The sequence below is a fragment of the Parasteatoda tepidariorum genome, chromosome 6 (assembly GCF_043381705.1).
Source record: "Parasteatoda tepidariorum isolate YZ-2023 chromosome 6, CAS_Ptep_4.0, whole genome shotgun sequence".
NCBI classification, from domain to species: domain Eukaryota; kingdom Metazoa; phylum Arthropoda; class Arachnida; order Araneae; family Theridiidae; genus Parasteatoda; species Parasteatoda tepidariorum.
In genome coordinates, this window is record NC_092209.1 from 42,750,062 (window position 1) to 42,776,403 (window position 26,342).

Genomic DNA, 26,342 nt, shown 5'->3' on the forward strand with positions numbered 1-26,342 from the left:
GAACAATATTTTAAAATAAATATTATATGAAAATTTCTATATGAAACATGTGTTTTTTTACAAAAAGAATAATTAATAACTTATTACTTAGACACTCTTTTAATATTTCAATTCCTAGTTACAATTTTTTAAAAATTAATTTTCCTTTATTTGAGGTGTTACCCACTTTCTTAAAAATGAATACTTTATTGATTCATCACTAGATTTTTTTTAATTCAATAAAATATTCATAACTCTGATTCATTTTTGTTGATCTTTAACTAATTATTACGTGTATAAAAAATCTGTCAATCTGTCACGCTTTAATTTGCTTATTTGAAATCTACAAGATTAAAAGAAAATTTGGCAAACAAACTAGGCAAATTGTTTTTAAGCTTGGATATCTTTATCTTGGATATCTTTCTGAAAAGGAGTAGAAGCAGCAGACAGATATTGAGAAAAAGCAGAGCTGTTAGAATGAAGATTTAGGTCTTATTTTCCGTTTCTGAAAGACTGTAAAATAGTAGATCATTACCGGCAATAGTTTTAAGAATGTTTTTTTTTAATTTCCAATGTCAGGGAATACAAACAATAACACAGAGGAACAATAAAAATAGAAAATAACAAAAGACCGAAGTCATCTTCCCAAAAGCTCTCTCGCACGCCAATATCCTGCGGTCTTCGAGTCAAGTCCGTGGAGCCTCCTACAGCAATGGAGGTGCTTTCCATTCATTGATGCTTCAGAACCACATAGTTGATCATGAGGGTGGTCATAAATACCTATACGATGCAGGTTTTCTCCTAGACAATCATGACCTGTTGTTTTTATGCTTAAGGGTTAGGTTTAACTCTATTTTCTTTGACAGAGAGAAACCACCTGCATTCCATTGCAATATATTCAGCTCCATTTCCTTCTTCCTCTGATTCCGCCTAGCATAGGAGTTGCGAGGATGCATGCCGAAAGTTGTAAACCACTTAGCCGCGTTGTCCAGGGTACACCACGAGGAGGTAGGTCTACAGTGTACCCCGTTTTAAGAATGTAGCTGGTTAAATTTCGCACATAATTTCTGCTTCTACTTTTTTATATAGTGAACACAATTAAACTACCTAGACATTGAGTTCTGAAGTTTCATGCTTGGGGAAATATCTATTTTGGATCTATTGATTCTCATTTGCGCATGAAAAACCTATCCATATTTTAAAGTAATTATTTGAAATCAACAATTCTTTTTTTGATTGAAATGAATTTTTGTCACGCTGTCAATTTAAAAGCAATAGGATGATTATTCTCAAGCTTAGAAAATTCCATCACCAATATGATAAAAAGAGTAAACAATGGACTCTTTCTCTGATGCTTCCTTGTAACTTTGAGTACTGCAGGCTTCTAACAGTTGATCTTTCTTGTTGTTGCTGAAAGTGGTTGCAGTTAAAGTTACCATGCTTAGACACACATAGACTCCGTTCTAGTGCACAGATTCCAATGAAACTTTGATTATAAGTTGTATGGACTAAGGGTAAATGAAATCTGCATTAAAAAATTAGAATAAATTCCTACCAATAGATGGCGATTTTACGGAGGATTGAATTATGCAATCTGACGCAGGTTTTGAATTCCAGGAGTCACAGCCACAATAATCATAACTATTTGAAATCAACTATTTTTTTATTTATTGAAATGAATTTTAAAACACTGACAATTTTAAAACAACAGGATTATTATTTTCAAGTTTTAAAACAACTCTTATTCTGTCCCTAATATGATGAAAAGAGTAAACAATGAACTCTTTATCTGAAGCATGGCTTCATAACATTGAACATTGCTGACTTCCAACTGTAAATCTGTCTAGTCATTACCGAAAGTGGTTACAATTAAACATTATCCTGTTTAGACTCTCATAGAATCCACTCTGGTAAACGAATGCCGAGAAAACTTGGTATATAAGTAGTATGGACTAAGAATAAATGAAATTTGCAATACAAATTAGTATAAATTCTGACCAATCGATGGCGATTTTACGAAAGATGAAGGATTTATGTCATTTGATTCAGCTTCTAAATTTCAAATCAAGTCACTGCCGTAATAATTATTCTGCACTTAGCCACTGCATTGGAAAGAACAACTGTTACTGATGACATTGTCTTATCAAAATGACAGTTCACTTTTAACAGTACTGCAAGAAAACCGAAGTTGGAATACTTTTGAAAATTGTACAAATCTAAACAAGTTTTGAAAAAGATGATCACTAAATTCGAAAAAGACTTTGACGTTAGTTGTAAGAAAAAGGACGGGATGTTCTTTCAAATGATATTGCCGAAGAAATCACTCTTGTCTTGATGTCTTGTAAGATGATCGAGTCATGTCGCGTGATTTTTCTCTCACAATGTATACAATAAAAATGATGCTTCGATATATATTTTAGTGGTTTCCATACATTATCCATGTATTGTGTAAGAGATGAACTCTGTAGTCTTGACAAACCTGGTAAATTTGCAAGAACTTATTTTGGCTCGAATAGCAGTTGCTTATGTAATACTTTCTATCTGACGAGGTGCAAAGAATAGTGAAAGCTGCTGTGTAAGAATTCCTGCAAGCTCTAGTCTAATGAAGGTAACATTCCGAACATCCTGATTTAGCTACTACATTGATTACGTTACTACCTGATTACGTATACCAATGCGTATAAAAGATTCATTTATATGCCATTGTAAAAATAAAACTACTCATAAATCTTGTGAATAAGGAAAATGGTCTGTCCAAACTTTTTATGAAAGGTCCGTTCATGGAAAAATAATATTAAAACTCAACTAACAATTTTAGGAATACAAAAAAGGAAAAAAAAGTTAGTTCTTATGAAAAAAAATCCAACAAAAATCACGTTTCTTAGACAGTTTTAGTTTTAAAATACTGATTAAAATCATCATTGACAAGAATGTGTAAAAGAAAAGTTTTGTGAAGGATCCTATTTCACGATATAGTTTTCGTATTGTCTGTTAACAGAGCTGTTAAGCTCAAATTTTCCTTAGTATGACACTTGTATATGGCATGGTTTTATTGCTGATTTCATTTTGGGTAACTTTTTCTAAGAGGAAAATATTCCTATTAGCAAAAAAATAGTTATCAAAAATTATTGACTTAAAAGTTATTCAGGGTGGTCAGTTTATTTTTTTGCTCATTGCACACGAAGAGAAAAAAATTACCTTGAGCAACTTTTGATCTAATGATCCGATTTTCACGTACTAAACCCCACAATGGTCCGAAGAATAGACCTCAAATATGATACTTAGTTAGAGCTTATATTATATAAGATATTTTAACGATCTTATAATATATACGATATTTTAAGTTATGAAAACAGATACAAAAAACGTAATTTCTCTGATAAGGCATATTTTTTTCCCACTGATCCGGATTTCTGACACCCAAAATTTACAGGGTAGTCATGATATGGGAAATATGGTTCCAATACTTTAGTCAGGAGAGTGGACAAAGTTTGAACCCCCTCATGTAAACTTTACTTTTTGCGTATTTTGCAATATCTTGAGGAATTTTTAAAGATAACTATGTAAAAAAAAAAAAAATGCTTAATTAACATTTATTATTTTTTGATATTTTAATTTTTTAACTTGAATTGTGTGGTATACAAATTTTTACAACATTTAAAATAAGTAATTTTATGAAGCAAAAATTTTTTTTTAATGAAATAGTTTCAAATAGTTTCTAAAAAATGGAGTTATAAGGAAGTTGTATATTTTAAAAGTTCTTGGTTTTATTTTCAGTGGTTGCTGGTAGAACACCCAGCTGCAGATGAATGGGTACCAACTAGTCTGGGAAATAAAGATGGACTGTGGGCAATAATAACTACATCACCACCATGTTTCCGTTTGTCACGTTGGAGTCTTGTTGCACAATCAGCTTCAGATAATGTATTTCAGATAGCCTGGAAAGTAAAGGTAGACAATGCGCAAAGCTAATCACAATGTTACCGTCACGTCGTTGATCATGAAATTGAGGTATCTAAATCTTCATGACCTTCTTGGTTTATAAATTTCTATTGCATTAATGCTATATTTTGAGATTTTTACTGCGTGTTAATTTATTTTAATAAAGACAAAAAATGCACGTTAAGGGCAGTATCTTAGAACATTCGGTCTACGTGTGATATTAATAATTTTATTAATTTACACGTTATAGTTTTCATTATTCATTTAATCTTTTAGTTTGAATTGCTAGATCTTCGTCCCAAAGAAGCGTCAATCATTCAGGCCTCATCTACTCTACAGCATCTTTTCAGCTTTTTCATTTCATAAAGGAAGAAGAGCAAGAGCAAAAGAGATATATAGGGTTGGGTCATAAATATTCATCTAACAATCACACAAGATAAACGACAGTTGATATTGAATCGAGCTCGTTCCAATTACAGCATCCTTTTTACCCGACCCATCTCCTTGTTTGATTAAATGCCCGACACAAACCCCAACGACAACAACATCAGAAAACTAAGTTTGATGGATATGGCCCACTATCAGGGCAGAGGGGCTGGGGTAAAGTGATTTGCCCGAAAGGAAGGTGTGGTCTTGTTTGGGAAGATGGTCTTTCTGTTTGAAGGGGAGCGTGTGGGGGGGGGAGTGGGGAGGTAAAGTGTAGCTACATCTTTTGCCTTAGATAGAAGCACTTCGTCAAAACTCTTGTTACGAGCAAACAGCGGAACCAGAATTGCCCTGGTTATAAATAGGGCAGTTCGATCACTGTTTTTATGAGGTTACTCAGACCATGAATTTTGCAGAGCTTTCTTCAATATTTAACGTTTTAGGAAGTATAGGACAACATTTTTCGGTAAAAATTCATATACGTAAGAAGAAGTATGAAGATGATCTGAATGCGTTCAAACACGTTATAACACGCTACGTTGAATCGAGAGTCAAACATAATCATAATTATATCACAATTATAATAATACTAAATCGATCACTGTTTTTATAAGATTACACAATCCATGATTTTTGCAAAACTATCTTTAATATTTTACATTTGCAAAGAATTGGATAATTTAAAAAATATTCAGGTAGTTTTTAAGTAAATATTCATGTACATACTTAAAAATTCATAAATTCATATACATGGAAATGCATATACATAAGGAGCTATGCAGAAGTTATAAATGCATTTAAATGCTATACCACGATATTTTAAATCTAGAAACTTAATCAAAATTATATCACGCTAATAATTATATTAAATTGATCACAGTTTTTATGAGGTTACTTAGGTCAAGAATTTTTCAGAGCATCCTTCCACGTTTAAAAAGAGTGGAACAGTAGGAACAGTAACAAAATCATGTTTATTGGTAAAAATACATCTTGTTACGTAGCTACTTATGATCGGTTCAAAATAACTTAATGTAATAGTGTGTGTTGTTAGTAAGTAAAAAAAAAAAACATCTGATGTATCAAAAGAATTAGAGACGAGATTTTGGATCTTACTTCCATCTTAAAGAATATCAGGCAGAGGAAATTGCATGCTATACCCTTTTATTGGGCATTTCCCTAGAACTTTGGAAAATTTATAGGAAATGAAAAGAGCCAGCCTGTGCCAACTTCTATTAGTTATTACCAAAAATAAGACAGTACCGAAATCCTTTAAATCTTAAGATCATTAAAATGAGGATTAAATTTCGTAATAAACCTTTTAGATCTTAAAGCGAAGGAATGTATTACGAATTTATGACACATAAAAACAACAATTTGCATATACGAAAGAAGGTATTAAGGTGCTTAAATCAATTTAAATTATACAAAAAATATTGATTACTTAAATTATGCATTCATGATTTGCTTAAAAAAATGTTTTTAGACTATATTTTTTCGCTAGTGGCGTTTAGTTTGTGTATTTTATTATAGAGTTGTAGTAGTAGCATTTATTTAAGTCGCTATTATTGAATAGTATATGGATGGAGTCTTTTTAGAAAAATGTAAAGATGCTTCGTTATAGTAACTGTGCTGAGTAAATGTCTATAGAATTATTGTTAAATGTACTGTTATAAGAATTACTGTTAAATGTACTGTTATAAGAATTATTATTAAATGTACTGTTATTAGAATTATTGTTAAATGTACTGTTATAAGAATTATTGTTAAATGTACTGTTATAAGAATTACTGTTAAATGTAGTGTAATAAAAATCAATATATTAGGAGTAGAAAATTATTCATATTTAAATAACAAAGAAGCGTTACCAAAAGCTCGAGAATTATCAAGATTGCATTTCTAAGAATTATCTTTCACTGCCCTTGAATTAATTTTGATGGTTTTACAATTCCGCATATTTATTACCCAACTATTAATGGGTGAATTCCACTTGTTAGGAGTTAAGTCACAAGTAATTAGTCAACATAAGTGTCAAATTTAAAAGAAAGGGTGTGAAAGACAATATTATAAATTTTTTTGAATGGCTTTAGCTATGTTTTTCTTTGAAGTATAGTCATAGGGACTGACAACTGCTTAACAATCAAAGTATGGAAGTATCTTCTCACGCTGCTTAAGAACAACCTTCCACGTGAGCGTAATTTTGAAACCGTACTTTTATTTGCATAAACGATCTGAAAACTTCAATAATTTTTTTTTCATAAAAATGTAAAAACTCTCATTCATTTAATCCCCGAAACCACTATTTCAGGTAATTTAATGATTTGGTGACTAACTTGTCAAGTTTGCCAAATTGGTACCCAAATCATAAATGTACGATTCTACAGCTATTTATAATTCTATTTAAATTGAGGTTCAGACAATAATAGCCTAAAAATACTTAAAATTCACTGAAAAATTAGATAGTTTGAATAAATAAAAGTACCATTTCAAAGGTATACAAACAGCTCGTCAATAGTGGCAAAGTACCCACTTAGTGACGTATGCTGGAATTTCAGTACATCAGTTTTTATGCAATTTCTAAGTCTTAAAATGTGCTTTATCCCCCTTTCATGTATATGACAGCTGAATTGAAACACATTGTGTGCGCAAAAGAAGGCATGAATAAATATTTACCATTATAGCATTCATATAAATTTGATTATATTACAAATTCATATAAATTTGATTATATTACAAATTCATATAAATTTGATTATATTAAAAATTTATATGAATGTTATAATGGTAAATATTTATTTAATGTGGTAATTATTATTATTCTTTATGCTTGTATTTTCATTAGGGGCCTCGGGGCACTGTTTGTTTTGGCTTTGCCACTAACAACAGAAAGGCTCCTGTGTGTTTACAGACAGTGTGTCCCCTGATGAAGTGCTGCTCTGTAAACACACAACTTTATTTAAATTTTTTAAATTATATGTAAATTTTTTTTGAGTAAATTTATATTATTACTAGTTAATAAATCAATGGCATTTATTCGAAATTATCTCAGATGTACAAAGCACCAATCAATGTAATGAATTGAAAATAGTTTTTTGAATCTAAAAACGTGATTTGTATTTGATTAAAAACTCTGATTCAATACATAACGTAATTTAATGTTGCATTTTAAGATTACATTCTATGTTGTACAGCGTTTCGCTAGTCTTAACTATTTCATATTGCACAAAGCATACGCGTTATTTCCGGCAATTGAATTTCATTAATTATTCAATACGCATAAAATAAAAATAACGATTCACTTAAATTTAAGAGCTCATAAATGACACAAAAACGTGCATTGGTCTTCATCAGGATAAAACATTTTTCATTCCGTAGCGTATTTTAACAGAAATGACGATTCCAGAAAGGGAAGCGAAAAAGTTCAAGCCGTAAAACCATTTATCTTATTTTTAATTACAATCCACACAGACAAATTATCTTAACACCAACGTTAGCTTCATCCAAACCGTGACCGATTCGAACATTCAAAATCCTGGTTTAACACGTCCAAGAAGACTAGAAAAAAAATAAATAGAAGGAAGAACCACTAAAAGATCATCTATACGAATCAATCCCTGATAGATCATATATCATCCATAAGTGTCACCCATAAAACTCAGAAACCTAATGGGAAAAAAGCCAAATGGCAGAAAAAATAATGAAATAAATGCGCGTTACTACCATTTCTCTTTGAAGGTACCAGGCGCAATGAATCATGGGAGATGACGAGTGAGGAGTTGTGGCTATTGAAGATCGACCGCTAATACATAAAACAATAATAATAACGCTCGTGCTGTTGTAGAAATGGCAACGTTTCGTGAATTGAAGTTAAGAATTGCAATGATATTTGTTGCAATTAAAGGGTTAATAGTCATTGTTACGTATTAATGACTTTTATGGTCATAAAAGGGATACATAAGTGTGAATTGAATATTGATGACTATGTCTTCGGGGCATTTTATATGGCGAATTAAATCTTTTTTATTGATGAATAAAGATATACGTTATCGTGTAATGGACAGTTTTTGACAAATCATTTCGATGTAAAGCAATTTTGGGTTTATGTAGCTTCAGCGTACACCATGAATCTATCTTTTTGATGTTATTAATTGCACAAAAATTATTTTTTGAGTTAAAGAGATGGATGATGTTAATTACTTTCATGAAAAAATAGCTAAATTCTCTACATTTTTATACTTTCATCATTAATACATCATCATAAATAGTATATAAATACGTCAAAAACTGTATATAAACACATCATTAACAGTATGTAAATTTAAGTTTTTAAAAACTTGCATATTTTCTTGTAGGTCTTCCCATGTTATTAGTTTTGCAAACATTTAAGTTAAGGTGATGGATGATTTAATTACTTTTATGAAAAATAGCTAAATTTTCAGCATTTTCTACTTTCATCATTAATACATCATCATAAATAGTATATAAATACGTCAAAAACAGTATAGAAACACATCATTAACGGTATGCAAATTTAAGTTTTTAAAAACTTGCACATTTTCTTGTAGGTCTTCCCATGTTATTAATTCTACAAACATTATTTATTTAAGTTAAGGTGATGGATGATTTAATTACTTTTATGATAAGTAGCTAAATTCTCTGAATTTTCAACTTTCATCATTAATACATCATCATAAATAGTATATAAATACGTCAAAAACAGTATATAAACACATCATAAATGGTATGTAAATTTAAGTTTTTAGAAACTTGCACATTTTCTTGTAGGTCTTCCCATGTTATTAATTCTACAAACATTATTTTTTTATGTTAAGGAGATGGATGCTTTAATTACTTTTACGAAAAATAGAAAAATAGCTAAATTCTCTGCATTTTTCTAATTTTATCATTAATACATCATCCTAAACAGCATATAATCATCTACTGTATATAAATGTTTTTAAAAACTTGCATATTTTCTTACATATCTTCACATGTTATTAATTGTTCAGAAATTAATTTTTGAATTAAGGTACTGGTTATGGTACTTTTATTTACGTCGCACTAGAGCTGCACAATGGGTTATTGGCGACTGCTTGGGAAACATCCCTGAGCATGATACGGAGACAACTTACATGGGTGACATCCCGTTTTACAGAGAGGACACAATAAAACACCATCCATTCATCCACAGATCGTAATTTTGGCCTAAACCAGAGCATGATCGATCTCCAATGAATACCCCTAAAGGAATTGATTTACTATGAGAACGTGGAGGACCTTGTGACTACGACAGATTTAACATGCACCAGTCTACATTTTGTACACGAGGGAGTCTTCGGCCGGCGGGGATTGAACTCACTTCTCGCAAATGTATCAACACCCTACTACCCAGGCTATACTGGCCCCTTTTGAGTTAAGGAGATGGATGATATTAATTACTTTTATGAAAAATAGCAAAATTGTCTGCCTTTTTTTACTTTCATCATTAATACAGCATCATCATAAACAGTATCTTAACACAACATAAACGGTATATGATTGTAAATTTTTAAAAACTTAACTTAACTTGCTATAATTTTAACTTAACCTGCTATAATTATAGATTAACCTGCTATAATCTTTTAACATGTGATAATTGAAGAGTTTAGTGGAAACAATTTTAAGTAACTGTTCTGTTAATTGAGAAAAAAGTATCCAAATTATCAATAAGTACCCAATTGAGTTCATTGGGAAACAATATTTTAGATTGAAAAACTATTTACTTTATAACTTAGTTAAATTGATAAGTTTCTGATAAATAATAATAATAATAATTAATGCAGCCTTCAAAGTTTCCATTTTGTCCCTTAAATATTTTTTTCGGCAATGACCACCAGGATATTAACTTTCTGTCATTCGGGTATCAGAAGGACATATTCGTTTGACACTTTTTCAGGGGCACAATATTTGGTGGGTCAATTTTGTTCCCACAGAAAGGACAGATAGTACAGAGAAGAGAAGAACATTAATTTCTTATCCGGTATTTGTACCCTGGACCTTTCCGACTTGAGGTCAACTATCTGACCACGATGCAAGTCCGTCGGCTTGTTCTTTCAAATGACTTTACGTTGTAAAAAAAAAAAAAAAAAAACGAAAAGGCGCATGTATTCTTAAGCAAGGAAATTAAAAGTATCTATTAATGAATATCCTGCGTATTTTTTAGATTCCTTTAGGTTACAATACTAGCTTAGCTATAATACATCACTTTATTCTTTAACCTACAGGATATAATCAGTTCAAGAGTAATTTAAGAATAATTTTGTTGAGGTTTAGGAGCAATTTTGTTATTAGCTAAGGAGTAATTTTGCTACGTTAAATAACTGGAGACTATTAAGATAGTAATATTTTTAATGATGGCTCAGGTTGTATTTAAACTCTGAACGTATACACCCTCCCCATACTAAATCGTTCTGTAGTTTAAAAGCGCAATTTTTTGAATCACGATATTAGGCTAAGGAACTCTATCTTTTAATTGACAATGAAAAAGAAGCGCACGAGCCATGTGAAAAAAATACAACCCGAAGACAAGGCCCAACCCCATCTATATTCTTCTTTCTCTAATTTCAGACGGCTTATGAATAAATTAAATGCTAGAAAGTAACATTTAGGTAACATTTAGAAAGTAACATTAATGAGAATGCATATTCAAGGTTTCATTAGTCCTATAGTTTATTTTAACTTCCAAAAAATTGTACTGTTTTCTTATAAATTATCAAAATTTCTTGTATGACAAGATTTTTTCTGTTGAAATGTTTGAATCATACATTTTAAAAAGTTTTAATTAATTTGACTTAAAACAATACCTTTAACTTTCAACGGGACAAAAAAATCTCAAAATAGAATATTATTTGCAATTTAATGAAAATTTAAATAAAATCTTTTCAGCATTAGTTGGAGAAATATTTTTGTAGCATTGAGGGGTTCGACACTGATACGAAAAACATATTTTTTAATGATTTTTAAGGCTGGATTTTAAAAAAATATATATAAATTATTGCACATTAACTGTCCCATACTAAAATCTTGTCAATTTAATAAAAAAATTTAATTGAAATGAATATTTTTTGAATTACAGAAATAATTTGTTTTCATTCAGTGACCTGACACTGATATTAAAGAGAAAATTTTTAATCATGTCTCATACTTGACTTTTTAAATAATTGAAAGTAAGAGTTACTTTCTTTATGTGAGAAAATGAATTTCCAGGGTTTCATTGATGTTGCGCTTAATTATTTTCTCAAATTTTTTTGAAAACTTTTCTATAAGTCATTCAAATATTTTTTATGATGACATACAATTCTCACATTAATTCTAATTTTTTTTTGCCTTCTGAACTACCGAAAATTTTTTTTTGCATTCAGTGATATAACACTGATATTAAAGAATTTTTTTTTTAATTATTGCTGAAGACTGGCGATATATAATAGAAACTTACAGTTACTTTTTTGAATTGAAAATGAATACTCAGAGAATTCTGTGCATTAAAGTTTTGTTGGACATTTCTTCTTAAAAATGTGATTATTTTTCTGTATGTTATCAAAATTATCTGCTTGCTGACTAATATTTTTAAATGCTTAAATTATGCATTAAAAAAGTTTTAGTTAAATGTTTGAAAATGATACACCTTACTTTAAAAACAAAAAAGTTAGAAAAACTTTCAAGCTTGCATGTTATTCCAAACTTAATATAAATATTCCTTAAAAGTGACGTGTTTTTGCATAATAATTTTTACTTGTATTCAGTGGTCTGGCACTGAATACAAGACTTAGACAAGGATTTGGTAAATAATGGAAGGTAATATTTAATTTTTGGAGATGGGAAATAATCTTTGTGGTTTCTTTAATCTTGCATTTGATTATTTTCCCAAAAGAAATTGATAATTATAGGTAATCAAAATTATTCCATGTTATTTCAAACTTAATATAAATATTCCTTAAAATTGACGCTTTTTTGCATAGTAATTTGTTCTTGTATTCAGTGGCCTGGTACTGAATACAAGACTTAGACGGGGACTTGGTAAATAATAGAAAGTAACATTCAATTTTTAGAGATGGGAAATATTCTTTAAGGTTTCTTCAATCTTGCATTTGATTATTTTCCCACAAGAAATTGATGATTAACCTATAGGTAGTCAAAATTAGCTGTATGCTAAAAATAATTTTCTTAAAAAAAATGATTGAAATGCCACAACCTTAAAAAGTTTTATTTAAATTTCTGAAATCTGTACTTTTTTCTTCAAAAATAAGCAAAAATATGCAATCAAGAGTGCATGTTACTATAAATTTAATACAAGTTACTATTTAGTTATAGAAATAATTTAGTTGCGTTTTGTGACCTGGCTCTAATATTAAAAAAAAAAAAATAATATCTCCTTAACGATGGCTCAGGCTGAAATTAAAACAATTAAATTCTCAACACATTACCTACATCATACTGAAACCTTCTGTTGACTGAAAAAGCAATTTGTTTTTCCATCACGACATTAGAAAAAAAGTATTCTACCTTCTAATTGACAAAGAACAAGAAACACACGAACAGTGTAAAAGATACGACCCGAACAGAAAACCCAGCCCCGTCGCTTTTTCTTCCTCATCTAATTTCCGAACGCTTATGAATAAATTAAATAATAGAAAGTAACCTTTACTTTTTGGAGGTGAAAATGAATATTCAGGGTTTCATTAATGCTGTGTTTGAAAATAAGTTTGCCTTTTGTTAGAGTATCGCGTGCATTGAAAAAGAAAGGTCATTTCTTAAGTGTAAAGATTGTATTCGTCACCGATGAAAGCGTATGTATCTGGCAATGAAAGAAATGTCCGTCTGTGACGTGTAGAATACATGTTTTGCCCTTCGAATGCAGATACGCCTTGATTAAAAGAAATAAGGTTACAGGGAAAGCGATGTGAGTCAAGAAAACGATTTTGTAAACGTCACAATTTTTTTTCATCCTTCTAATTTCTTCTATCGTCTGCTTATGATGCATGTTAGATATCTATAAACATGTATAATAAACAAATGTGACGTAATAGAGATTTGTTACATGCAATTGTGAGTCAAGAAAACGATTTTGAAAACGTCACAATTTTTTTTTTATCCTTCTAATTTCTTCTATAATCTGCTTATGATGCATGTTAGATATCTATAAACATATGTAATAAACAAATGTGACGTAATAGAGATTTGTTTCATGCAAATATTAAGTATAATGATATTACGTTAGTGTAATTTTTATTATATGTATTGATCTAATGAAATAGGATAGCAGGCAAAGCAATGTGAGTCAAGAAAACGATTTTGAAAACGTCACAATTTTTTTATCCTTCTAATTTCTTCTATCGCCTACTTATGATGTATGCTAGTAATCTACAAACATGTGTGACGTAATAGAGATTTGTTATACGCAAGTATTACGTAACAGTAAATGATATTACGTTAGTGTATTATTCTGTGTATTGATCAAATGAAAGAGGGTTGTAGGCAAAGCGACGTGAGTCAAAAAAATAATTTTGAAAGTGGCAAAATTTTTTTTGTAATTTTCGCTATCGTTTGGTAATGATTTACGCTCAGCATAAACATGTTTAATAAATAAATATTACATAATGAACAGTGATTCATTATCGGCAAATAATACGTGACAACAAAAAATATTACTTGGTTGACTTTTGTTGGTTTGATCAAAATAAGACTTCAGATAAAATGATAACAGAAGAAACAAAAATGATTCTGAAAACTCACAAGTTTTTTATTATTATTTCCAACATTGTTGCGTAATTACATGTATTTTATATAAACATACATATTTTAACAAATATTGCGTAATAGTGATTCGTAATAACAAATATTACATGGCAACAAGAAATAGTACATTAGTATATTGCAAGCAATATTATTGCTTAAACTTTTTGCTTGAAAATTTTTTGTAAAAAAAATAATATAAGGTCTAGTTTATTTAAAAAAAATATTTTTCCTTTATTAAATACTAATTAATTAACAATAATTAATAATTAATATTATTAATTAATAATTAATAATAGTTAAATTATGTCTTCAACATTTCAAGAAATCAGTTAGAAATGTAAACTAGGAATGCATTAAGTATTTTAAGTTAGAGTAGAACAAAATATAAGCGTATAAAGTTACATTGCTTTCTTAATTTTACAAATTTAAAGTATAATCTTTGTTTAAATTTTAGGAGGTAAAAATTTAGCATTGCGGAATGAATAAATTGAGCTAATGATATCAACTTTTCCATAAATGTCTTACAATCACCTAGTTTTAGTTGTAGTTTGACCATTAAAATTCTAAATCAGATGGAATTTTGCAGATAAGTTCTAGTACGTAAATCTATTTCATAAATTTCTAAAATAAACAATAGCAATAGATGCTGAAGTTAAAAGAGCAAGATTATTTGTTCACAAACGATTGTGTAGGTGGTATTAGATTATGACTGATTCCTGATTAATTTTTACAATCTGTTTTGCTGGTCCATTAAAATTATAGAATTTAGAATAATATTAAAAATGTGAATTGCGTTTCGCAGTCGTGCTAGTTCTCCTAGCAGAATAGCTGATTTCCAAAAAATGTATTTTTATTTCAAGAAATTTTAAATTTTTCTGGAATCTAGTGGACTATATTAATTATATGTATTTAATTTAAATGGAATATGATTTTATAAATCATTTTATTTTTAACTTATGCATGGATTATGAGCTGTTTTAAATTAACAAGAATAAAATTTGCATTTAAAATATGAAAATAAAATTTGTTAATTATGTTTTAATCATAAATAATTCTAAATAAGGATACCATGAACTATTCATAATAATTATTAATTTTAAATAAAGATTATGAATGAACAATATGGTTTCAATTAAGCATTAATCAACTATATTCAAAATATTCATTTTATAAAAGAAAAGAAAAGATTCAATCAAAAATAAATCATTAGTTCATTTCAATTTCAAAAATAAAATTAATTTTAAAATTTAATGATTTATTTTAAAATTTAATGATTTATTATTATTCAAATTGCAATATTAATTAAACATTAAAGTTTGTAAATTGAGGGATTAATAAATGATAAATTCAGTCACACACAAAATTATCGTAAATAACAAATATATCATTCAACGAATATTTCCTTAACCAGTTCACGTGACCTTGCTTGACTTACTTCATTTTTCTTCCATAGAAACAGGTTTCAAATCTCTATCGAATTTATTATTATTTTTTTTTAAATACTTAATATACGCTATTTCCCTTGATTCGAGTCGATAGTTTACAATAGAAAACATTCTTTTCCGGAAGAAAAATTCAAATAAAAAGTAAAATGTAAATTCCAGTTTCGCCTTTCATCCATATAAAAAGGGGTGCCCTACATACATCTTTCACTCACTCTTGGAACTTTACAAAGATGATAGCTTTTGTAAGTAATCAAAACTGCGTTCAGTTTATTTACTAAAAACAATATTAACTAGTATTTCGTTTTAAGCACCTTAAGATTATTTTACGAACGAGTTTTTAATGAACTGTGTTAATTTTGAATTTTATTTTAACTTTTAATTCTTTTTTATTCCTACTCGATATATTGCTCTGATTTTTTGTAACTATGTTCAAAATTTGGAATAGATTTATATTGCTTTCAAATGAAATATATATTTCAAATATTTATATTTTTTTTGGTAGATTAAACACACTTATATTAAATATTGTTTTCATTAACTAGTTTATTAGCTCTGTCAGAGTTTTCGCCTAATAACTGAATTCTAATAACCAGCACATTAAATTTTTTTATATTCTAATATTTTTCATTAAGTATCATCAATATTTGAAAACTGTAATTAATATTTTCCCTTAAACCACCCCTCAATTATGTCATTGCTGCAATAATGTAAAAAAGTACCTCTATATATGTTACTGCTTTTAACTATAGTTTATAACTATATTTTATAGTTACTGCTTATAACTATATCTTAACTATTAAGACATTTTGACAGTGAAAATTTTCTTCTATTTTTGTTTTTCAGAAAAGTAGAAAATAGTTTGATAATATTTTTTGAAAATTTAATGGAAATAATAATGTTTATTTTTTAAAAAGTTAAAACAAAAAACTTTTTCTTATTTACATTTAAAAGAAACTGAAAATGTAAAAAGTGTTGTGTTAAAGCTTAATTAAGCAGCAAACATTTCCTTATTTGTCTTTTGTTCAAATATTTGCTTTTCATTTATTTTAAATAATACCGTTTCTTAATTTCTGTTTTTAATTAAATTATTAACTAATTGAAAAATTTTTAGAAACGTAATAAATTACCGACGTTAGAATTCTAAGCATTAAATTTGAAAATAATTACATTGAAGCTTAAATTATTTTTTATAGTAAGTGTACCAAACATTTATCATGATTTGATTAAGCATTTTATATTTTCTGGAAATTAAAATCTTAATTCTCTTGTGTCAAAGTCATAATATTTTATGCATAATTGTCAAATAAGCGGATATATATTAATTCTACTAGTATAAGATATAGAAGTTTAAATAAGATAGAAATGGTAAAAAATTAAAAAATAGCGATATCTTTTAGAGCAAGCAGGCTTTGCCCAAGAAAAAATCAAGTTTTGTTCTCTTTTAAAGAAATATATATATTAAGAGAAAAAAAATAAAGGGTGATGAAGGATAATATTTATAAAGCGTTCATTTATAATAAGTTAAAAAATAATTAATAGTAAGCCAAAAGTAAAACATCCAGTTTTTGTATTTATTTTTTAATGAGAAACTGAAAGCAAATGGTTGTGTTGCAAATAATTTTTATAATTTTATATTTTAATAGTACATCATGTTAATTCCATAAAAATAAATGAGGAATCTAATCGAATCATTTTTTATAATTATTGAGTAATCAATTATAATATTTATTTTATTAGAAGCAATGAATTAAATAATTTTTATGATAAAAAACTAATTATATTTATTATTTGGAATTGTCTAGTAGTTATACATAGTTCTATATTTTTATTAAAAAGTAATTAAACCATAAACAAATTTTGTCAGTTTTAGACGAGATTCTCAATCATAATCTTAAAGTTTCAGGTAACAAAGTAATGGTTTTTTGTGGGTTCTATTTATTAAATTATTTTTTTGCTGTTAGTTATTATTTGTTTTATTATTGTTTATTATTGATTGTTGTTTTTTTTACCCTCATTTTAATGTTCGATCATTTCTGTCCCATTTCAAACCATTTAGCTGTCACATTTAAACACAGTTTGAGGTAAGGGTTAATTTTTTCGCAGCATACTCAAAACTATGACTAATAAAATAACACTTTGTAAAAAAAAAAATTGATTAAAAATCATTCACCAAAACAAAACAATTGAGTTTTCAATAGTTTAATAATGAATGTAACCCTGAAAACTATAAAGAAAATGAAGTTACTGAGCTTTGTACAAAGATTTGGTAGTGAAAATATGAAACAGTTATGTACTAAAATATAAAATTATGTGTTAAAGTATATTTTATTACACGTTTAGAAATGAGATTAATAACTGTTCTATGTTCCGTTAATTACTTATTCCTTTGAAGTAAAATAGTTAGATGGGTTACAGTTTTTTGAACTGTGAATTTATACTTCATTATAGTTGAAATTTAAAGAATATATTTTTGGTACGAAGTAATTTTTGCAAAAACTAATTTTAATGTTTATTTTTTATGCAAGAAAAATATAGATTAGTGTATAAAGAGATTTCTCTTACAGAATTAAGTTAAGAATTTTTCCTGACAAATCGTTTTATTTATAGATTACTGTGCTGGCTTTGGCGGCATCCGTCACCGCTCAATACCCATACCAACAACAAGGACACCAACAGGGATACCAAGCTCAGCAATCATATCAACCACAACCATCTCAACACCAAGCTCCTGCTTACCAGCCACAATCCTATCAACCTCAACCACAGTCTTATCAACCTCAACCACAATCATATCAACCTCAGCAGCCAGCACATCAACCCCAACCCCAATATCATGCTCCAAGTACACAAGCTCGCACAGTAGCACCACCTGCTGCAGTTCACTATGTCAACATTGGTGCTGAGTTAGCTGGAGACTACAAGTTTGGTTACGATACTGGAAAGGGTCAAGACCAGAGCTTCAGAGAAGAAACTAGACTTCCAGACGGGTCTGTTAAAGGAGCTTACGGATACGTCGATGAAACTGGTAAACAGAGAATCATCAGATACACTGCAGGTAAGGATGGTTACAAGGTTGAAGGAGACGGTATCCCCAAAGCACCACCTGCACCAGCTCATGCAGCACCAGCGCAGGCAGCTCCAGCACAGCAAGGATATGGAGGTGCATACGGTGATAACCAACAATATGGAGCTGGAAGCTATCATTAAAAAACATTACCAATTTGAAAAGTTTTGTTGATATACTATTTAAATTTCTCACTTAAAATGTTTGGTGCTAATAATTTATTATGAATAATGTTTCTTTCAAAAATTTTCAAACTGTGTAAATGGAACTGATTTCAAGAATTATAATATATGTCTTAAATAGAAAATTTATCCTTAAATCAGAGCAAAAATCTAGCCTAATAAGTTTTAATTAAGAAAAGTAAAAAAGAGCTGACGCACAAAAAAATTTGTTTTTAAGAAATTAATTCCTATGAGACGTCATATATTAAGACTTGAGTTTACGATTTATAATTAAATTACGTAAATTTAATTCTGTAATCAAATTTAGTTTAAAAGTAATTACTGACATTTTTAAAATAGATTCTTAATTATTTATAAGAAAAATTAAAATTTTCAAATGAAATGCATTTTTTCTACTTCATAGTTAGGCATTAAATATGGAGTAATTACCAAAAGAAAATTAAACAAAATGCAAATAAAATATTAATATTCACAATTTCATTTTATTTTTTTCTAACTATCCGTATTGAAAACGTAAAGTACTAAACAATATCTCATGCTAATTTCCTAGAATTTTTTAGCTAAAAATTCTTGATAAACATTTAACTTTTTTTTTTCAGTTTCTGTAAGTTTGAATTGTAGAGGTTAAAATACTAAATATTTTTTAAATTTTTTAGAAGAAATAAAAATATCAAGATTTAATTCTTTCTAAAAAAACGTTCTCTTATAAAAACAACTTATTAATATTTAAATGCTAATATCATCGTTACCGATAGCTTATCGCAACGTTTTTCTTTGAGAAGAAAAAGCACTAAGAAAAAAAAATCGCCAAGAAGGAAATTACTGTTTTTTTATGCCCGAATAAAATATTCCTTTCTAATTAGAGAATATAACTATTTTTTCTATCAAAGCTTATTGGGCCAGGTAAAGAAAAAGGCTACAGAAGCTCATTAAAAGCAATGAACAAGCTATTTCAAATTTATAAGACGTTAAACAAAAAACGGAAATACTTGTGCATTATTTATTTTCCCAGGACTCCAGGTTATTTTTCTTTCTTTAAGCCAAAGACTCTATTTTTCCTTTTATTCTTTATTAAAATTACTTTGGACTTATTTTTCTGTATTTCCTTTCGCAAAAATCTCATAAATGATTTAAAATATCTAGTCTCCTGAAAAAAACTAAGTATCTTTTTGTATGCATTATCACAAAATTTCCAATCTAGATGTGCTGTGCCAAATGTAGAATAAAAAAAAATTATTTAAATTGTTACATTTAAATATGCTAGTGCATATTTATCAATTGCAAAGAGACTAATTTTGTTTTAGAAACATAACTGTGATTTAAAAAAATCATTCTTTGATCTTTTGGTTTGCTACAACTGTGATCTATTTGTGTAATTTTCAATAATTCAGTGAAAATAAAAATCATTTTGTTTTGTATTCAGTTTTGTTTTATTTGTTTAACGAACTTGCAGTAGGATCAAGAAAGCTTAAGTTAAGAGAGCAAGCGATAGAATGTTTTTATTTATTAAGTTTAAATGGGAACTCTTGGAGAAATTAAAATTTTACTTCAAGATTTAAGCGATTTAAAAGAATGAGTTGGTAAAAAACCACTTTTTATTGCTATTAAGTTAAGTGTGTTTGAAATAACTCTTGATGTAAGTTTCTAAAAGTAAAATATGAATAATAAAATGCATAAATTTTTATAAACTGTGCTCCTTGATTGGAAGAAGAAAGACTTATTTTGTATTTTAAAGTTAATTTTTTTTTAATTTTATGAATTAGTAAAAAGTCACACTTATTAGAGTGAGTGAAGTAAGTAAATATTTTCAAAAGATATCTTTCCTATACAGCAAGATAAAATTTTAAATATTAATGTAAAAAGAGATTTTCAGTGCAATTTTTGAAATTGACTTTAAGCAAATAGGCTTTGTTTTTACCGCACTTGGAAATAATAGATACTATTGAGAAAAAAAAGCTGGAGATTTTTCAAGGTGTCTAACTTTTGGTATAACTTCCACATGCTGCTGTCAGGAATATATTGAAACTGGTACTTTTATCAAACTTAAAGCTGAATTTGAATGCTTTAGTTAGGTGAAAAGTGATCAAAAATCTAATTTAAAGATTCTAGCACACATTTATTCAGGCATACAAAAGTATTTTTTCTCAGTGCCCACGCAGTGGACTGATCGTTAAGACACGGTTCCCAGCAGATCACCGAAGTCAAGCATCACTGGCTACGGTCAGTGTGCGGGTGGGTGACCACTTGGATCAGCCTGCGTAGGGACCGAGGGTGTGCGGTATTGGTCCTCGTTAAACTGTTCTACCGTAAAGTGCTCGACTTCGCGTGCAGGTCATCGGGCTACCGAAGCGGGGGTGCCATCCCCTCTGCAGAGGATCAAAATTGTGATGGCATGTCTTCGGATCATCCTCAGGGATGTTTCACAGACCGTCGCCAATAGCCCATTGTGCAGCTCTAGTGCGACGTAAATAAACAACAACAACAACAATGCCCACCCAATTGACACTCGTCAATCAGGTATCAATACGGCAGATTTGGCGGCAACTCTTTAAGGGGCACCATATTAGGTGGGCCAACGTTGCTTCCACACGAATGAGAGAACATTCATGCTTTGTCCAGAATTGGAACCCAGGTCCTTTCAGACGTGAGGTCAGCTCTAGTCCGGTCGGCTGGCATACTAAAGTTCGAGTTCGTTTGTAAAAATTGTGGTAAAGGAATAATTATTTATCAAAGCAGAGAAAAACTACTCTAAACTGTGCTTGTCCTAATACATTTTCTGAGTATATGTCATGTAAAATGGAAGAATTATTAAGAAAAGCAAGGCACATTGAAAAAAGCAGTTTCCTATAGGATATTAAAGGATTATTAAAGGAAAGGCAGGATATTAAAGGATTATTAAAGGAAAGGCAGGATATTAAAGGATTATTAGAAGATACTATATAATTATAATACTCATTTTTAGTTACAGATTTTAGTTACATTTAGTTTCATTTACCAAACTTTCATTAAAATTGAAGCTTAAGTGTCTAAATCTCAAATTCAGCAAAATTCATTAAAAAATATTTAACTTCTTAAAGCGAAGTTAAATATTTTTTCATGACACAAGAGAAAATTGTATGTATTAATAACTTATATTTAGACAGATAATTTAAGATTTCAACCATTCAAATAATTTAAAATGATTTTAATTTTTTTTCTTTTTTGAAAAGAAGCAAAGCAAATATTTATGTGAAAGATTACCAACGCATCGTATGCTTTTTTTAATATCATTATTTTTTATTTTATTCTGCATTCATTTCTCGCTAGATATCCAGATATGATAGCATAAATAAAGCCATTCTTATGCACTTTTTAAATACTAGTTGGCTATTTAATGCTGGCTATTTAATGTAATGTTGTAAATATATAAACCATCATTTCATCAATTTTTTCAATCACATTGTAACGGTATACTAAAAATTCAGATTTTTTAACTTAGTTCTTAATTACCACACATTCAGTATAAGGTATAAAACTGAAAAGTAAATTTATCCGAAGGAATAGTTTTTATGCCATGCTCTAAGTCATGATGATACCGCATTTACCAACATTTATCACACACATTAAAACCATACTGTATTGTTAATTTTACCTAAATAATTACCAAAGCACTTTGCTAAAAATATTCTTGCTTTTCGGTTTGCTTATAGAGCCAGAAAAAACGGTGAACAGTTTTAACTATACTTTTTTTTTCAATTTAACGTCAATACCTTCCTAATAGAAGAATAAATATCATTACGACATGAAAATTAAACTCAATTTGTATGTTAGGAAAATTTCTTTTATAACTAAGCTTTCTTGTTAATTTTTTGTAAACAAATTTTAAAATGCATGAAGAATTTTATAATTTTTTAAAATTAATACAATGAAATTAAATAATCAGATTATCTTTTCTATACGTTCAATTTAAGTACTCCGACATTAATTTATACAAAATAATTTTTATAAAACATTATATATTTTACTATAAGCTTAAATGATGTTACATTTTAAGAATATGAAAATATTTTCATTAAAAAAAATTCTTTTTATAAATAAAAATGCAGTATTTATAAATTTTCGCGTACTTAATATTTATGATTAGTATTTTAGATACAAAGTTTAACTGATGATGAATTAAGGGAATATAAAACAAAAAAGCTCTGTCCTTAAGTATAAAATAATTAAAAGTTCTTTTTTTTTAAAAGAAAAAGAAAGAAAAGCCCATTTCCCCCAATTTTCTGGACCTAATATCGCTGAAAATTAATAAATATATCCATATATTTTATATTCAAAGTATGATAATACCTTTTATAATTCATTCCATTTACCATAAAAACTAATAAGCGAGATTTTCCCATTTTTATGACCCGCTTACGTATTTTAATATTAATTTATACAATATTAGGGAAAGACATGCACGAATTTTCTTTTCCCTTTTATAATTAGAATTTAGTAATTTACTTTATTATACATTATATGCAAAGAGTCTTTAAAACACAAACAAAATTTCAATCCACCTTGATTAAATGCATAAAAGGCCTCATCTTACGCCAGAAAAATAATTAGAACAAAAAAAAATTATTTTTCTTAAAAATAGCAGAGGCTCATAAAATTCTTCAAGTAAACGTACATTGCATCAAGGTTGCTCAACCAATTAAGCAACCTCGAAAAGCTATCGATGCTGCTCCGAGTACGTGGTTAACGATAACGAATAAAGTTTCGAAAAGAACAATGAAAGTGTGGAATAAAAAAAAGAAGTTTTCCCTGTGATTAACCCATGTGTAAATTATTACCTGGGGCTCTGATAGATTATGGTAATTATAAGCGTATATTAAGCATTCCCCTCCCTCGTTATTTTTGTTCAGGTTTATTTGAGTTATTATACAAGTGAGGTCTTTAAAGAAAGTTTGTTTTTATCAAAATGTTTTTTGAACCATTATTTTTCGAAAGTAAATAAATAAAATAAGGTAAATGAGTAATTGCAAAACTAAGTAATTAATGTTATGTCTTTCTAATAATGTAGCATAGGAAGACACTGTCATAATATTTTTGCAAGACGTATCTTATGCAACTTATAAACATTTCCGGAACAATGGCACATTTTATAAAAGAATGTCATAATGTGATTAAATTTAGTCCAAAACAATACTTCAAAATCGAAGATATTTTTGAGAAAGGAAAACCGATTTTGAAAACCGAAAATGATTTTGTAGAATAATTTCCTTAAACACTTCGTGCTCTGTTGCACTGTGAAGAATTCTGGATAAAATTACAGTAAAAAGTACCGGTACTCTGAGTGTTCTAACATTTTACCGTAAAAATTTATAGAAGGAAAAACCTGATATATTGAGATTTTTACCGTAATGAATCACTATTGTTTAATAAATATTACTGTAAATAATACTGTAAAAAGGGATTTTATCGTAAAACGGCTTTTACGTATGCTGCACTAAGTGGGCTTATATTTTAAACCGTATTTTTATACTGAACTTTTTACAGTGCATGGCACAGTTACCAGCAAGGATTTATACATTTCTTAATGCTTCATAAAACGATATGGTCATTAACTGATTCTCATTTTTGTCGATGAATTCTTATTGGTCATAAAAATCATCTAATATGATCATTAATTAGCAAAAAGAGCCAGATTTCTTTTGTTGTCATCAATATTATATTAAAAGAAAGGTATAAAATAAATGTTTGTCAGTAAAACATTCTTCTTTTTTTAGCGGTACTTTACAGTAATTGAGAATATAACATTTTCGGACATTGACAGTTTCTAAAAGTCTAATTTCTAAGCTATATTTTTATTTCTAATTACAATTTAAACAATAGATGATATCACAGTAAAAGTTAGCATCCAAAGTTTCGAATTAACGTTTCTATGTGCTAAAGATAGTTTCATTTTCTAAAATTAATATTTTTAAAATTTGTTAAATTTTCAAATTTTTTAATTTCTTTTTAAAATTTTATTTTTATTTCATTGAACACAAATATACAAAATTATTCACTTCAAATTTCCCTGGTTGTAGAAAAGCACATTTTTAGATGTTTTATTTAGGAAAATTTAATGATATTTCAATTTCAATGGCCATTATGACTGGAAAAATTTGCAAATAAATGGTTAAAATTGGCACAAGTTTAGTATTTCTGGATCAACAAATGGCCCGGTAGTTGTAATCGAAGTTTTTTGTAATGATTTTGATAAAACTAATAATTAAATATGGTTTTATAATACGCGATAAAATTTGATAATTCAGTTTTGCGTTCTTTAAAAAAAGTGTGGCAATGGAAACTATAATTTTAAAAATAAGAATTTTCGATAAACCATGCATTACCTTATGAGCGGAGAAATTTCCACATAAATTATTTAAATACCGTACACATTTCTTTATTGCATTAATTAGATTTTTTTAAAAGAAATGTCCCTACACTGCGGATATTTTACCAAATTATTTTTTCTCCTTACAAATTGACCCCAATTTTGACTTTTTGGAATCTATGTATAATTGTTCAAGTTATAAATTGGGACATGTATGCTTCAAATGTTATATTATAATACAAAATGTTATTTTAAATAACGTAAAGTTTTCTTTAATCGTACATGAAAAATAAATATGGATTTTGAAATCAGGAAACACTTAACAATAATATTTTTAATTTTCTGAGATTTGGTAGAATTTTAGTCGAGTAAAAGTCGAAGTTTTGGAGAGACTTTGGAGTTAAACATTTAAAATACCCACTCCACAGTTGACCATGGATGCACTCTTTAAATATTTATAGTAGGAAATGAAAAATAATAATGAAAAATTTAAATATCTTTCTACGACTCACCGGTCCTTGTACGTTTAAGGTATGTTGTACTTTGTACGCTGTATTTAAAAATTTGTTACAAATTAAATAAGCAATTTCTTCATTCTCAAATTTTGTCGCGCAAGTGTTAAATTTATATTTATTTTTATAGTTGTTTTTTCAACTGATAATTTAAAAGTAACAAAAAACTTAATATTAATGTTAATACTTTCTTAGGATTTGGTAAAGTATAAGTCCGAATCCGAGAAAACTCCGGAGTCGGAGTTGAATATTTAAGCTACTGACTTCACAGCTGACCATGGATGCATGCATTGAATATTTATGGTGTGCGCCAGAAATATGGAGAATGTAAAATTCTTTTTATGTATGCCTTTTCTTTGTATGTTGTTAGCATATAAATGAACAGTCGTTCGAAATCTTATAAATTTAATCTAATTCGATATTTAAAAGCAGTCATCAGTTGAATAAATAATGTCGTATTTCTTACAATCCAAATTAATGCTAACTTGCAATCCAAATTAATTATTTTCTTTGAAAACTTGTTTAATTGAAACTTTTCTTAATTTTTATTTTTCTATTAATGTATGACATAAGCGCGTGAAAAAACTTGTTCACTGGCAAGTATGGCCAAAAAAGGGGCGTTATTAATTGCATAAATTATCATTGATTATAGTCTCCGAAAAATATATCTTTTACCGG

At 28.4% G+C, this 26,342-nt stretch overlaps 1 protein-coding gene across 1 annotated transcript; it reads left to right on the top strand.

The window, feature by feature from the left end:
* Window positions 1-15,647: 15,647 nt before the first annotated feature.
* On the top strand, window positions 15,648-20,227 carry LOC107440058 (uncharacterized). Its single transcript, XM_016052836.3, has 2 exons — window positions 15,648-15,805; window positions 18,171-20,227. Exons 1-2 carry the CDS (start codon window positions 15,794-15,796, stop codon window positions 18,768-18,770), a joined length of 612 nt encoding a protein of 203 aa, XP_015908322.1. The 5' UTR covers window positions 15,648-15,793; the 3' UTR covers window positions 18,771-20,227.
* Window positions 20,228-26,342: the final 6,115 nt, after the last annotated feature.